The sequence below is a fragment of the Anguilla anguilla genome, chromosome 9, assembly GCF_013347855.1.
Source record: "Anguilla anguilla isolate fAngAng1 chromosome 9, fAngAng1.pri, whole genome shotgun sequence".
Lineage (NCBI taxonomy): Eukaryota > Metazoa > Chordata > Actinopteri > Anguilliformes > Anguillidae > Anguilla > Anguilla anguilla.
The window spans coordinates 29,678,219-29,694,667 of record NC_049209.1 but is presented as its reverse complement, the minus strand read 5'-3'; the positions used below and the strand labels follow the sequence as shown (position 1 = coordinate 29,694,667).

General features: G+C 44.6%; 1 protein-coding gene and 1 non-coding gene across 2 annotated transcripts; one reads left to right on the top strand and one right to left on the bottom strand.

The window, feature by feature from the left end:
- Nucleotides 1-1,251: 1,251 nt before the first annotated feature.
- LOC118234989 (rho GTPase-activating protein 6-like) lies at nucleotides 1,252-16,395 on the bottom strand. The gene is made up of 12 exons (XM_035431921.1): nucleotides 16,199-16,395; nucleotides 10,285-10,441; nucleotides 9,908-9,976; nucleotides 7,565-7,824; nucleotides 7,061-7,259; nucleotides 6,212-6,267; nucleotides 5,791-5,941; nucleotides 5,035-5,183; nucleotides 3,548-3,718; nucleotides 3,038-3,126; nucleotides 2,726-2,922; nucleotides 1,252-2,159 (listed from the first exon to the last, which is right to left on the bottom strand). The coding sequence occupies exons 2-12, from the start codon at nucleotides 10,418-10,420 to the stop codon at nucleotides 1,840-1,842; spliced, it is 1,797 nt and encodes a 598-aa protein (XP_035287812.1). The 5' UTR covers nucleotides 10,421-10,441; nucleotides 16,199-16,395; the 3' UTR covers nucleotides 1,252-1,839.
- On the top strand, nucleotides 11,254-11,325 carry trnah-gug. Its single transcript has one exon. It is a non-coding gene; the product is annotated as a tRNA-His (tRNA).
- Nucleotides 16,396-16,449: the final 54 nt, after the last annotated feature.

The window sequence follows — 16,449 nt, the reverse complement described above, 5'->3', positions numbered from 1 at the left end:
CTACACAAAATAATAATAATAATAATAAGAAGAAGAAGACAAAGAAGAAGAAGAAGAAGAATGCAGAAATGGACAGCAATGTGGTGCAGTAAGGTGCTGTCGCCTCAGCAAGAAGACACCCAGTTCGAATCCTGGTCAAGAGCGTTTCTGTGGGAAGGTGCAGAGTCGGAGCTCACCAGTAGGGGGAGCTGATGGACTTTCAATTCATTACAGTCCTAAGTGGGCGATTTCCCCTAAATGTAGGAAGTGTGCAAATTCTATGAAAAAGTTGCATTAACTCTTAAATAAAGAAGAGAGCTTTCAAATTATGTTAAAACTAATATTGACATGTCTTGTTAATCACCATTATTTAAACATTAAAAATTAAAACACTTCAATATTTTTTCTGCTAGGTCTTGTGAGGACATGTTCTGCTCAACCGTTAATCTGGCAAATAACTTCCTGGCATACACGCACTCTTTTAAAAATTATTATTTGGTGGGAGCTTAAGTAACCATGATAGTTCAACGAGAATGTATAGCAACTGTGCAGCTAATATTGTGGCCAGTCTTACAGACTTCCCTTTTAATGCCCTCTCATTAAACATACCAACATGCTTTATAAATTCATACAGCACTGCATTGCAAAATGCAAAAGCATTTCCAAATCAAGCTGATATAGGTGTGATACTCTGTAACAATATACCAGATTGTGTCTGAAGCAAAGAAATAATAATAATAATAATAATAATAATAATTTAATTTATACTTTTGCTCTTGAAATTGGTTTTGTGAGCAACTCATAACCTAGTGTGATTTGTCTCCCTCTTGTGAACTAAACAAAACATTACACTTCATAAACTGTAAACGTAAGTCCTTTTATGCTGAACCATTTCAAAAGAGGGCTTTGGTATTTGATTTTTATTTCACATCATAAAAGAGATTGCACATGAAATGCAGGGTAAGGATGCTATTAACACTATTAATCAGTCCTGAGATTTATCCCAGATTTACGGAAATCGGAGATATGCAGCCTCTCAAAGGGACAGTTCACTTTATGGGGTTTTTAAAATGTTATTTCCATTTTAGAGTACTCGCATATGAAATTTGCCCAGCCTTGATTAGATCCAGCAGCAGAAAGTCATACTTTCACCCACACACAAAATAAGATCGACTGTGTAATCACGCACGCTCGCACACGCACACGCACACGCACACGCACACGCACACACACACACTATGATGAGTGTGGAAAGAGCTGGAAAAGCAACAATAGCAGAATACATTTTTATCTTTATTGCACAATGACCAGAAGAAAGATACGCATGGGAAACAATCTCTGATTGGCCGATACTTACATGGTGATTCGTTTTGGCAACAAATAATATGGAATTCTGAATAAAAAAGGAGCAGTCATGAAGTTCTACTTCCTGGATAAATCCGTGGCAGTTGCTCAGTGCTGAGAGTGTTTCTGTGCTGTGTCTGCAGTTACAGTGTCCTCTCCAAGCTAAGCAGTCCACTTACAAGAAAAATGAACAGCACAAAAACTTCACCCCAACGATCTTCCTCCAGATTATATGGGATATAAAATCATAAATAAAAATACCAGGCTTCGCTGGGTATTCATTTTTGTCCGTAATCAACAGTGACGTTGGCAAAAACCAAAAAACCAACAGACAACGCTCCAATACCTCTGTGGATAAGTGTGTATGCACACTGCATGTATGGATGTGCAAGTGCATACACAAATGTGTGTTCATGTATGTGCATATGTGTGTGTGAGAGTATGAGGGTGTGTGCATATGTATGAGTGAGTGTGTGTTTGTGTGTGTGAGGGTGTGCGCATGCGTGTGAGTATGGGTCATACAGTGTTCTCAGAGCTAGAAGACTTCCGGCTGAAAAAGTCCCAGAAGTGTGTGGGCTGGGATTTTTCCCTTGGGCTGAAAGGGAGGGGGGAATTGTCGGGGTCCAGACCTAGGCTGAAAAGAACAGTCCTCTCAGCAGGGGAGAAGGCTCCGCCCATAGCCCCACCCTCACAGGGCGACTCCCCCTCCCCTGAGCTGCCTTTCTGGGCGTCGTCATTGCCGGGTGGCACGGGCCGGGCCAAGCTCATCAGGTTGTGGTGGGAGTGGAACTGCCTTATTTGGGCGATGGACCGCTGGGACCTGTCCTCTGTAGAGCCTTATGAAGAAGGATTAAAAGAAAACGGTGACATCAAACTCCACAGAGGCCACACCCCCCACGCAATCATGTGGTCTTATTCATAGACCACACCCCCCATCCAATCATGTACCCTTATTCATAGACCACACCCCCCCATTCAACCATGTGCCCTTATTCATAGACCACACCCCCCCACTCAACCCTGAGCCCTTATTCATAGACCACACCCCTGCCCCCCCACACACAAGCATGTGCCCTTATTCATAGACCACACCCCCCAACCAATCATGTGCCCGTTTTCATAGACTACACCCCCCACTCAACCATGTGCCCTTATTCATAGACCACACCCCCCCACACACACAAGCATGTGCCCTTATTCATAGACCACAACCCCCACTCAACCATGTGCCCATATTCATAGACCACACCCCCCCACACACACAAGCATGTGCCCTTATTCATAGACCACTCCCCCCCACCCAATCATACACCCTTAGTCATAGACCAGACCCCATCCCCCCCTGCCACCCATCCAGTCACATGCCCTTATTCATGGGCCACACCCTGTTTCAGTCACTCACGTTTCCTGCTCTGGTTGACCTGCAGCACCCTGAGGAAGACCGTGCTGCTGAAGCAGTCATCAGCCTGGGAATCAGGGAAGAACGGGGTTGGGGAATCCAGAGGCGACTGCTCGCCGCTGGCCAGCTCCACAGAGTCCAGCGAGGCCCTGGGGACCCCTCTCCTACTGGCCTCCGTCTCCACTCTCTGGTAACAACCACTGGAGGTGGAGGGGGGACGGGGGCTGAGATTAGTGGGTGGGGTTTACTTACACAATGGGTGGGGTTGGGGCTTTCATGCCTCAAATAAAAGGCCTTGACTCCTTAACTCCCCACCTGAGTTTCCTGCGCAGGAGGTAATTGATGATGTCAGGATCTGTTTGTAAGAGGCTCAGCAGTACTTCCTGCTGTAGAGCTGCAGAAACCTACAGAAGCACAGGACCATAATGATAACCATGAATCCCCATCTCACTTTTTCCCTGTCCCCCTTTCTCTCCCCCTTCACCCTGTCTCTCTCTCCAGACAAATCAACAACCTGGAAATGTTCTGTAGAGCATGGTATTCTTGGGGTGCAGTTTGTGTGGCTGATGAGGAGCGCTTTCAAATATGTTCAACAAAATGAGAGTGTGAGAGTTGTCTCTCCGCCATTAAAATTAACTGTGACAATGTTTTCTATTTGTCTGTGGCTACTCTAAGCATCACATCTCATTGAAGTGAATTTACTTCTTCGTTGGTAAATAACAGAGCATCAAGATAGCCTCTCCTTCTCTCTCAGCCACTCAACCTCTACCCCTCTTGTCTGTGTCTCTCTCCTTCTCTCTCCCTCCTGAACCTTCTCTCTCTCACCATGAACAGCAGTCTGTGCTTCTGTAGGAGTAACAGGGTGACGGCGATGATGGTGGCGCTGTCTTCGGCGGTCGTGGCGCGCAGCTCCCTCTCCGAGCCGCGTTCACGCTGCAGCAGGTTCGGCCCGAAGATTACCGCCAAGTTCATGGCCGTCATCTTATTCCCTGGGATCTGTGGGGGGCAGGTGGGAGGGGGCGGTACACACTGAGTGTGTGGTTCATGGGGATAGAGGCCCAAAAACGCGACCAGTCAGTGGGTTTACATGATGTTTAAAAAAGTCGATTTATTGTATTAGTCCGGCTAAAACTGGACTTTTAAAAATCATGTAAACATCGTAGTCCGACTGAAATCGTACAAAGTCGAATTTTTCAAAGTCGGACTAACATACCTAGATAATGCGGTTCGGGGTCGATTTACTATGGCATGTATACGCTTCAATCGGACTACAAGTGGCCTAGGCATTCTGCGCACGTTCCATAATTTACATGGCAACTTTACGCTCACGGTGGCCAAGTGGAATCGATAACGTTTCAGAAAATATGTAACTTTAAAAGATTTAATTCAACGTTCTACTGGGACTTTTGCGTTTATTGAGGGTGTGACTGAAAATTTTGGTGCCGCTGACTATAATCGAATGTTTTTCACATTTACCGTTCGATTGAGCAAGTAGCCTGCCATTCAAAGTACATTTTTATGGGTTAGTGTTGTCCGATTGTACTTCACATTAACCTTGTACGGCGATCAATAAAGGCTAACAGCACAGTACCAGTTAATTATTGTCACTTCTATCACCAGTGTAATGAACTAAAAAAAGGCGACAAACTACATTTTCTGTGAGAAATGCATTGTCGAGCTCATGCGCATACACTGCTGGTGACATTCTAAAGCTCCGTTTTGCCCTCCCTAGTATCATGGCCAAAAAAACACAGACAGACAAGGAGACCAACTTCATGCTATCGCAACTAAAGGAGTTAAATATCCTAAAATACATGGATGGAAGAAAAACGCGGAATGACAAACTATTCAAAAAAGTTGTAACAAAATTGGAGGAAGCAGGATATATAAGAAGCCTTAATCAGACACACCTCAGTCAATAATTTGATTCTTTCCGAGTCATGTATATTGGGACAACGACAATAATCCAATTAAATCTCATCTTTGGCCAAATTGAGCTATTAATATAGCTCGATTGAAACTGTGCATGTAAACGTAGTGACTCATTTATGGACAATGGAGGAGAGGCCAGGCATATGTGGTCTTATATAGCATATTGGTTGGGTACATTCACTGCATAAAAAAATTTACAAAATATTTTCATAGACTGCCTAATTTTAAACTGGGGTATTGATTAAAATTATATTCATATATGAACATGTCACACACACACATCTGTTTGTGTGCACGTTTCCATGCAGGTTTTCTATGGAGTCTTATCACCTTGACGTTGTGTCACAGTTTCAATGGGTGTGTCTGACCCCTGGTCTGACCTTCTGGTTGTCAGGGCCGACAGAGTCCTGGGCGTGGCGCTGTACGGTGTGCAGGAGCGTCAGCAGCCGCAGCAAAGTGTCGCAGTTGCAGGGGGGCAGCAGGTAGAGTAGGTGCTGCAGGTAGGACAGCTGATCCGCCCCCCTCAGACCTGTACCACACAGAGAGCAGAATGGCACACAACCCAAAATCCACCCTGCGTTGGGGGTCTGACCTCCAGAGGATATGATATGGCCACTCTTTCCCTCCTTTATTGATTACTTCAGGCTTACACAGGGTTTTTACGCTCAAGGGCATTACATAGCTGAGATTTGACGAGTTTTCTAGGCATCCACTGCAGCTTATGCTGATACAATGGTTTGTGGCAGTCGAAGAACCAAAAATTTACGTTTGAAAAGCTGAACAGCAATGTCTCTTTCCAAATATAATGTCACGGTTACTTAACAACATCCAGACCTTGTTTAGCACGGTTCCGTAGAAAACTACTTCCTACTAAAGTATGCCGACTGTGTTGTCACAACTGTGCTGTGCAAAGTGTCAACCAAAGCACGCCAGTATTCAGGGGCACGGTGTCAACACTGTTTTAAAACTTTGTTCCAAGCACCACCATACACCGCGTCTCGACCACAGACACCGTTAACTGTTTACACGACGATTGTGATAAGAAGACTCTGTAAAGTGGATGTAATGTGGAAATGAGTCAGTGAGCTGGCAGTGGTCCTGACTGGGCGCAGGAGGGGAACGGTAAACTGAAGTACTGTTGGTGTGCAGGAAGGCGGGGTAGAGTTCTCGGGGGAGCAGGGGATCGGGCATGTCCCGCAGGAACTCCTTCAGCAGGGCTGCGATGTCATGCACACTGTGCTCCTCATCCAGGACCACATCCACGCCCAGGTCAAAGTGCTCCCGTAGCTATATCACACACACACACAAGCACACGGATGCACACACACACACATACACGCATAAATACACACCCACCGATTCTCATGCACGCACGCACGCACACACACATGCATGCATACACACACACACACACACAAGCACACATACACGCACACACATGCACACACATATACAGACAGACACAAAAATAATGATATAATCATTTAATAACAATTGTCCTGGAAAAATGGAAAGGTTCAACTATTAAAATTCTCAGATTAAGAGTTAGAATGTCACCTGTCTGATTCTCTTTTTGGAGCTCCCAACACGAAAAATCCCTAAAGTCTGCAGACCTAGAGAAGACAGCAAACCAGTCAGACCTAAACATGCATGCTCACACACAAACACACACACACACAAGTCATGGTATATGATTATTAAAAACTACATGTCAAGAGTCACTTCCATTTTCCCTCTCTCTCTTTCCTCCTCTAACCCCCTTCTTTCTCCACCACTCATGCCCAGACTGTATTACATCACAGCAGTGGTCTGTGACCCAGGACCTGGAGTGGCACAGATGCTTCTATTTTTGTTCAGTCTAAGCTCTTAATTATTAGACTGTTAATCAATTAGCTCTGTGCGCCACAATCCAGCAGGTCCTCCAAGCCCTTGTAATGCTGAGTAACATGTGCGGCATGTCACTTGCATTCATCTAAGTTTCTCTTTCTCCAGCTACTGTGCGTACTGTAGTTGAGAGCGCGGGTGGAACAGAATCCACACCCATTCTGAGTTTAACTGTCAGCAGTCTGTCTTAATCAACTGTGAGATAAATAGCTACATTCAGCAGCTAATGTTAGCAGTTTTGAACACAGTGAAGTAGCGTGTGAACAGGCTTTAAATTATTTACATTGAAAGTAATTAGCTAGCTAGCAGTAACAACCCTGGAAGTTGGTTATAAGTGCTTGTCTACCTTATCTACAAACTGGTGAAAATCCGTTTCATTAATTCACTTAAGACAATTTGATTCATTTGTTTAACCTTACAAAATTACATTAGCCATTAATATGCTGGATATTTACACATCCGTTTATGCAGCTGGAGGATATCTGTATTTACTGTAGCAGTGGCAGGTCATTCAAAGCTCACCGTGGGCCTCGATGTGGCGGCAGCACTGCTCTAACACACGCGGCACTTGGCAGTAGATGGGGTTGAGGCTGAGCTTGGCCTGGGCGCGGTCCGCCGCCTTCTTCCCATCCAACTCATAGGGGTGAGAGAGCTGCAGCGCCTCCAGCAGGCGGGACTGACTCTCTACAAGGTCAGAGATGCAGTCCACGGACAGCCCTCCCTGCAGCGGGGGACAGGCTAAACGTTGGACTCATATAGTGCCTTTCAGTCAAGCATCTCTACATGCATTTCGGTTGGGCAGGAGAATAAAAAATGCGAACATCATCCAAATATAACATTTCCATTGGCTCATTGCAGGTTTACTTTTGTGATTCCAAACATGCAATCGTGAATTTAATTCAGCACTTTTTCAGATAGCTGACATTCCATAAAAACAAAGTTCACTATTACATATAATTAATGCAGTCATAAATGGGGAGACTCGTAAATTTGGGGTGTGTCAACTTCAGTGGGCGGAGAACTCACCCTGCGACGTGAGCGCAAGGGCTTAGAGAGGGGGGTGGATGAGCGGGGGCAGGTGCTGGGTTCCTGCTGAGGCGTAGGTGGGAGGGAGGTGGCCAGGCTGTTGCTAAGCTGCAGTTGCTGGGCGCGGAAACTCAGCACACTGGCCTCCAGGTCCAGGCAGTCTCTCCGGCTCTCCTTCAGGGCATCCTGCTTCTGCTTGTGCGCCCGGTCGTTAGCAATCACCTGGGACAGGGGAATCCCGAAAGCCTTGGGTGTCTTTTCTGGTGAAAAATGGGGCAGAGAGAAGAAGAGAGGGGATGAGCGAAGAATGAAGTGGGAAATGGAGTGGTTGGGTTATTTGGCCTGTTGTGTAATATTAGGGGTTGGGGGGGGGTTGTATCTACCCTATCCCCCCTGTAAATTATGGTCTTGAATGGCACGGTTTAAGCGTTTTTAGACGCCCCTCCAGAGACAGCTGTTAATTAAACAGATGATACAAGTTCCCATCCTTTGTTATCTTTTGTTAATGGTTTTTCGGGTGATTGCTTGCTTGGTTTATTGCTTGGTTGCTTGATCAGTTGGTTGTATATACGCACAGAATGGCCTGACTTGATAAAGTGATGTTGGGCCCAGACAGGTTTGTGACCATGCACCCACTTTCTCTCGTTGAGTGGCTGATTAATCCGGAGCTGACATCTGAGATGTCTGGGCTCGTATCTGTCCCACACCCACAGCTCATACCCATGTTCAGTCTCATTTTAGAGTTGGCCAGGAGAGAAGGACGGAGGTTAAAGAGTTAAAGACTCATCCCATTAGTCATCCACTGGTACAAGACAAAGCCTCTTAAAGCACACTTAAAGCATACATCTTATTGTTATTACGTCTGAGACGACCAGGCTAGGCCCTCACCCCCAAATGTATCCAAACCACCATCACTAAAAATGGCAAAGGCCACGACACTGGCCGTAGACAAATGCTATCATTGCATTAAATTACAGCCATTTAGCAGACACCACTATCCAGAGTAACTCACAGAACAGCTGTATTTTACATTGTCCTGCCAGCCAGACCAGTGCAAAATGCGCAGACTGTGGCACACTGATCGCCGATCCCTGTGTTCTCTGTCCCTGCGATCAGCCTTGCTGGGCTCAGCCTCAGATGAACAGCATAGGGGACAGAGGCCCATTGGAGATGAACTGTACCGGCCCAGGCATGATCATGAACCTGGAGCTTTGATCCCCAGCCCACTGTAACTCCTAATCTCACACAGTCAAAGGCCTACATTGCTTGAGGCCCCTCGAAAGTTGTTTCGACTAGCTTGCGTGTACCATGAAACAAATGTGATTTTATTTAGTGGGTCAAAACTTGACTGGCAAATGTCCTTGTCTAGCATGATTTGTATGGTTTTCATACATTGTCCATCTGTAGGGCTGGAGGCTCAGTTAAGCATTCAAGTTATGTGCCTTGCTCAATGGGACCATGTGAGCTCCACACATATTGAAGCAGGAAGCCACAGTGCCATAATATTTACCACACACTTCTGAACATTAAACAGACAGAAAGAGAGGGTAGAATTAATGTGTCTTCTGGAAAAAGTATTCCAACTTCTCAGCCAGTAATTGACCCACAATAATTTAAAACAGAGGTCAGATAAGTGCTTGTGCATATAAAGACAGCTGAGAGACAGGTGAGAATATAAGGGCAGAATAATTTTTCACTGATGGGGTGAGAGAAGTCAATGGCCCAGCCAAGATCTCCAATGATCTACTAGATAAAGAGGACTTAGCCCCCTTTTCTTACAGGTAGCCAATGAGATTTGCACAGACTTGGAAGAACCCAGGGAACTCATTAACCTGGGCGTTTGCAGGCTAGGGAACATCTCCTGGTCACATGCGGCTCTGTTAATCACACGTTATTCAGCTTTGGATCAGGCCGCATTGGAGCTATGGAGGAGTGCCAGGACAGGAAAACAGAGAGCGGCAGGGCGGCAATGGACCGGGATTGCTACAGGAAACTATAGCTAGGAAATGGCAAATTTGCATGATAAATGTCCAATAAATCAGATAAAACAGTTCAGCCTCTCTCTGGCCTCACATAATCAATTGGCCCTCATAGTGAACCCCCAAAGCTGATTGCATTCATTTATTACCAACATGGTGTGAACATGACAGAATCTGAAGTAATGTCAAAATTAAATTTATTATAGCTATTTATACCACCCTGTGTCCCTGGGGGAGACACACTTTAGATGTGTAAAACACTTTTGCCACAAATGTGCTTCATTCTAAGACCAGGAATCAGGTTGAATGTCACATGTTGAATGAGTAAGTGACAGGCTGAATGTGAGACAGCATTGGTTTTTACCTCTTTCTTTCTTCTCCTTTGAGAAGGAATCGAACCTCTTCCGCAGAGACTTCCTCCTCTTTCTGTACTCTGTAAAAGAGCAGAGACCCTGAGGTGTGTGGTGGATTGGAAGAAGGGCGGGGGCACAGCAGCCAACGGGCTTCCTTTCAGGGGAAGGAGCTGGGATTATCTGAAAAGCAGCTTTAGAGCTATTATATACCAATGATAATAATAATAATAAGAAGAAGAAGAAGAAGAAGAAAAAGAAGAAAAAGAAGGAGAAGAAGACGAAATATGGGGGACGGGCAGGTATATAGTCTGCCTTTGAACCTGTTTGGTAGGCAGTGGGGAGGTGGGGTGGTTAAAGTAAGGCCTATTGGTAGGGGGTGAGCCACTACCTCGGGGAATGGTTATCTTGAATTCCAGCTCTCTCTCCTCCAGGTGGCAGTGTGCTATCTCCTGCAGGCGTGCACGCTCCAGCTCAGACAGGGTCTGGATGTGGACGGGATATAGTCTCACACCCGGACCCAACATGGTGGCCTAGTGGCGTTCACGCTAAAGGGAAGAACAGAGAACAGTCAAGCTGCAGTCAAAACAATACTTCTGTTACAACATAGAAAACAGTTTACGGCCTTGATTCGTTTACCTATCTGTGAAGACTTATTGTGGAATGTTGTGGGATTTTTGACATACAGACTCAAAAATCACATTTTCCCAATTCTTCACAATAGTTGGTTTTCTTGTTTTCCGTGAGCTCAGTCTTATGTCTTTCCTATTTGTTCTAGTGCTGAGGATTCTGGGATCGACTCCCGAATGGGAAGTTTCTGCAAAATCATTTGTTGGTCATTCTTAGCGTGCTATTGAAATGGTTCATCTTGGCTTGTGTAATTGGTGATTACAGTACACGCCAAAATTGAACTCTTAATAGTCCATTGATGTTTACGTGGAAGTTGGCTTTCATGGTGAAAATGTGGCAGATTGCATTTGTTTCCATGTAGTGAGTTTTCATTAGCAACTTCAGAGTTAATGTTTGCAATTTGCTAATAAAATGATCAAATCACCGTGTTTGATATGACATAGAGAAATATCATCAGGCCGGATATAGAGGAGGAAATGGAGTGAGCCATACAGCACCCACCAAAAGTGAGCTTAGTCAAACAGTCATCACTAGGGGACTATCAGAAGAAAAAAATAGTCATTACTAGGAGACTATCTGAAAAAAAGTCATTACTAGGAGACTATCAGAAGAAAGAAAAGTTATTACTAGAGGACTATCAGAAAAAATATATAGTCATCACCAGGGGACTATCAGAAGGAAAGCTATAGAGGAAAAAACAGAGCATGTCAACATCTCCCAACTTTGTTGTGCCGTGATCGTATAGTGGTTAGTACTCTGCGTTGTGGCCGCAGCAACCCCGGTTCGAATCCGGGTCACGGCAGCTTTTGCAATAAAGCCCAAGATTTGTTTATTTAACAGTGAAGATTTAGCATTGTGGTATTTTTGACATACATACTCAAACCTCACATTCTCCCAATATTACACAAGAGTTGCTTTTCTTGTTTTCCAAGAGCAAATTTCTGTATCTCTCACATACGCTCTAGCGGTCAGGATTCCTGGTTTTCACCTGGTTCGACTCCCAGTATGGGAATGGGAGTTTTCTATGCAAAATGACCATCCGAAAGGCCTCTAATGTTAGCTCAGATTAAAGTGTCTGCCAGGATTTGTTAAACGTTTGCCTCATACCATGGAATGCCTTCCAACAAACTGGTGACACGTCCGTCAGCCTCGTTCTCATTGAAGTTGATCTCTAACCCCACCCTGAACTGGAAGCCATTTCTTTCATCTGGCAAATCCAAGATTTTATTCTGCATCCAAAGTTTGTTCAGCTGGCTACTCAGGTAACCTGAAACTGTCTGTTCGAACAATATTGTCTGGAATGGAGTTATTTCACTACTCTTGCCCATGTCTCTCACCCAACCTTGTCGTGCTGTGATCTTATAGTGGATAGTACTTTGCGTTGTGGCCACAGCAAATCCTGTTCGAATTCGGGTCACGGCACCTTTTGCAATAAAGCCCTAGATTTGTTAATTTAACAGTGAAGCTTTTCTTGTGGGTTTCCCATATGGTCTAGTGGTTAGGATTCTTGGTTTTTCACCCAGGTGACCAGGGTTCGACTCCCGTTATTGGAACGGGAATTTTCTATGCAAAATGAGCATTATAAAGGCCTCTTTATGCCTTCTCAAAGGAAGGTGTTGGCCAGGATTTGTTAAACATTTGCCACAAACCATGGAATACCTTCCAACAAACTGGTGACACGTCCGTCAGCCTCATTCTTATTGAATTTGATCTCCAACCCCACCCTGAACTGAAAATTTTGTTTCTTGCCATAACTTTGGCGCAGCCATGTCTTTCCCTGGATAAATGCATGCAAGTCTGTTAGTATGGGTGTTTCGCACAGGGTGATGTTCCAGGAGCAGTACTCAACTTCCCAGCCAATGCATTAGTATTAACTGGAGCAGTAGTGTTACATGGTGGTTCAAGAAGTTGGCTTACAACCATGAGATACAAACCTCAAGCAAGGACTAGCTATATACTCAGTCAGGACACTTAAAGATTTTAAAAATTATAAATGCAGTGCAGCCTCAGACCGTGGGTCAACTTAATATGAACTGATCCATTTAACATCTAGCTGTTTAACCCTTTAAGGTGTAAGATCATAGATATATGATTATAATGTTCTTAAATCCTCAAAGCCCAATGGCCATGATATTAGACACTGGCTTCTAACAATAACATTGTCTTAAATTATCGCTGTTATCTGTCATCGATTCAATGTGCAGTGCTATAACACTTCTGCCATTCTAAAGCTTAGCCTCTCCACGCTTTGACACAAATTTAGAGTCCTATGCCACCCTCTGTTTTAGTTGCTTTGGTGACTGGTATTGCTGCTTTTGGAGAACACATCTTTCAGTACTGTACACTCAAAACAACTGCACACACAGTTCAACAGTTTTGCAGATCGGTATCTGTCTTCCTTAAATCACCAAGTGGCCATTGAGATAAACAGTGGAGAGAACAGAGGCTCTGATCCTGCAAAAAAAAAGAGGGGGGGGGGGGGGGGGGGGGGGGGGGGAATACCCAGGCTTATTTTTGCTCTTTTGGTGGCGTGAGCTCACACGGCCACAACAGTCTCAGTGAATCCTTTGAGTGCTGTAGGCTCCCAGTGTTGACATTCTGATGGGGTGAACAGAACTGACACTGCTCCTGGTGCACTTCTGGCTCCTTTTCAGAAGGGTGCTGTCTCTAAAGACCTTTGAAGGTAAGCTCACACTGATTGGTCTATTCAGAGCAATGACATCATAATGGTTAAGCTAGGATTTTATTGGTCAAATAGCCTAATCTCCTTCTCATTTTGCAGTCCCCGCCTGTTTAGTTACTTTGACATAGCTGCCCGTAGTATACAGTCATTACTGCGCACAGACAAGTGTGCTCTATAGTTGTGACAGAAACTTCCTGGTTGGCAAATAAGAGGCCTCCAGCAGCATCAATAGATTGAAGTGGTTGTTATGGTTAAACATCACAGAACTCTAATCATCAACTCCATATTAAATGCTAATAATCAGATCAGATATATGCGAGACGGCAATGTTCTCACTATATTAACTACCCAACAAGACAGGAAAATACCACCCACTGCTTTCCAAATAAATAAATAAGTGATAAGAGGGTGAACAGAAGAATAAAGAGAGGAAAGTTATGCTGAGGAAGAGTAGTCTTTCTGGGTCAAACTTTTGTTACCAGTACTAAGGCTAAAACATGGTACCACCAGCACAACCAGTACACTATCCCTGACCTGGGTTCTGTGACAATCCTAACACCACCTGCACAGACTGACCTTACCATTATCAGACACAAAGCTACAGTCATTCCCATGCTCAAAAGACTCTTATCTATGAGTCTAGATTACAGCTCTGTGCCTGTGACTTCCTTGTATTAATTCAAGTTCAGACCACTTGCCGTAATAAACAGATTTTAATTACAGTGGTAGTACACAGAGGGCACCTCTTAATTGTTTTATGGAAGGTCTGGAAATAGACGAAAGACTCTGCTACTCCAAAGTACACTACATGGTCGAAAGTATGTGGACACCTGACAGCCAAAACCTCTTCTAAAATTATAGGTATTAATGTAGAGTTGGTCCACCCTTTGCTGATATTACAACCTCCTTCTAGGAAGGATTTACATTAGATGTTAAACCATTTCTAGAGAGATTTGCTTACATTCAGCCAGTAGAGCATGAGTGAGGTCAGGCATTGATTGAGCGAATAGGCCTGGCTCACAGTTGGCTTTCCAATTGATCCCAAAGGTGTTGGATGGGGATGAGGTCAGGGCTCTGTGCAGGCCATTCAAGTTCTTCCTCACCAGTTTCGTCAAAACCATTTCTATATGGACCTCACTGTGTACCTTGGGGCACTGTAATGTTGAAACAGGAAAGGGCCTTCCCCAAATTGTTGCCACAAAATTGGAAGCACAGAATCATATAGAATGTCATTGCATTAAGATTTGCCTTCACTGGAACTAAGGGGCCTAGACCAAACCATGAAAAACAGTTGCAGACCAAGGGATTGTCCAGATACTTTTTGTCATATAGTGTATCTAAAGATGTCACCAGCTACAGCTGTCTGTTCTACTGTAGAATACACACCTACATATGCCTCTCTGTCACCAGATAAACCTTTATCAGCAAAACAAACACCCCACTCCACGAAACTTTATGGCCTTTCATAAAGCACCTTCTGCAGCACCTAAATGTGATCTTTTTTTGATCTCTCTCTCTCTTTCGCTCTCTCTGTCTGTCTCTCTCTTTCTCTGTCTCTCTCACTCCCCTTCTCATTCTCTTTCACTCTCATACTCTATACAGATAGAAACTAGGTATCTTCACTTTTGAGGACCTTTAAAGAATTTATAAATGAATCCTCGAGCCCTCAATATCTTCGGTAGGATGGTGTGTCTGTGTTTTCTTTTCCCAAATCTGAAGGACCTTTCATTGCAGAAACAGGCCTGGTGGACCAGATCAAACACAGAACAGCCCTCACAAAAGGCACCAGTGAAACGGCAGTTATTACTACACACTTAAGCTATTCTTAAATCAAATTTCAATATGGATACTTAGGTATACAGGTCATCCTCTAATGAAAAACGGGACAGTGTATGTTAAAGTATGTAAGAGGGCCATAATAGGTACAGCAGGCAATCCTTGTTAATCATTTTTAGTTGATATCACACATTTGATATGTGACATACAGACCATAAAAAACAAGATGACAATACACTGAATTGCTATAGCTGAAGCAGAGCACAATTAAAAAGGAAAAACTCATCACTACACAGTCCCATCATGCCATCTTTCTTATCTCACTGTAAAGATTTACTTTCACAGAACTGAATGCTGGCACTAAACCAAGAGGTTGGGATACGTGTAAGCACACCCTTTAGATATTTAACATTATCGGGTCTAAGGCTGATGCCGCAGGCCTTCGTGTCCCTGAACACTTGTGCAATTAATACTTTTTCAGAATCTCACTGCCCCTCCCTAATCTGATTTTACATCTAGAATTCTGCCTTACTACCCAAATCAGGCTTGAGTAAACGTCCACAGGAAACCTGGTGGGCCTGTTTCGAGTGAACTGATTAGAGAACAGCCATTTGAGTTAATTAGATTTGTAAATATCATGTCAGAACGGTAATGAAGTTGCTTGGGAAAGTCAGCGTTGTCCTGCATTATTTCACTAAGTGACCATGCAAACACACACATACATGCACACACACCCACATGCACACACACTCACAAATACAGAAGCACACTCACGCACGCACACACAAACACAAACACACACACGCAAACACACACACACACACACACACACACACACACACACAATGCATTTTACTGGTAAATGAGGAGCCATATACCTTCCATAAATGATACCCATTCTTGCCAATTACCCTCAAAGAACAACAATAAAGAGAAAAATTGAATGCACCTACAGAGCTTTCACACATATACAGCGGGGAAAAAAGCACATAATTGTATTTTCTCAGGCTACTTGCATGGCTACAATAAACCAGCACATGCAGTGCACTGTACAGGACTGAACCATTCAGACGGAAGCTCAGGAAGGCAGTTGATCATTTCCCCTCAATGCAAACCCAGTCTCTAGCTCCCACGGCAACAAACCGTACAACCTGTCACCACCACAGATGGCAAACAGTCCCCTACAGCAACCAAACAGCAACTAAACCGGTGGTACCTCATGGGAAAGCTGATTCCACCCTGATGAACCGGCTCCTTCCTCGGCGCTGGGAGTGTTCCTGCGGACGGTGGGGCGTGGGAGGCGGAGACCTGGGGGTCAGGCGTGGAGGTGAGCGTGTCCGGCGGGAGAGAGGCTGAAGCGCTGGCCTCCCTCCGTCTGTCTATCACTCACTGCTCTGCCCCGGAGAACCCTGAGCACGGGCACAGCTCAGCTCAGCAGAGGGGAGGGGCCGCTTTAACCGGGCTGTC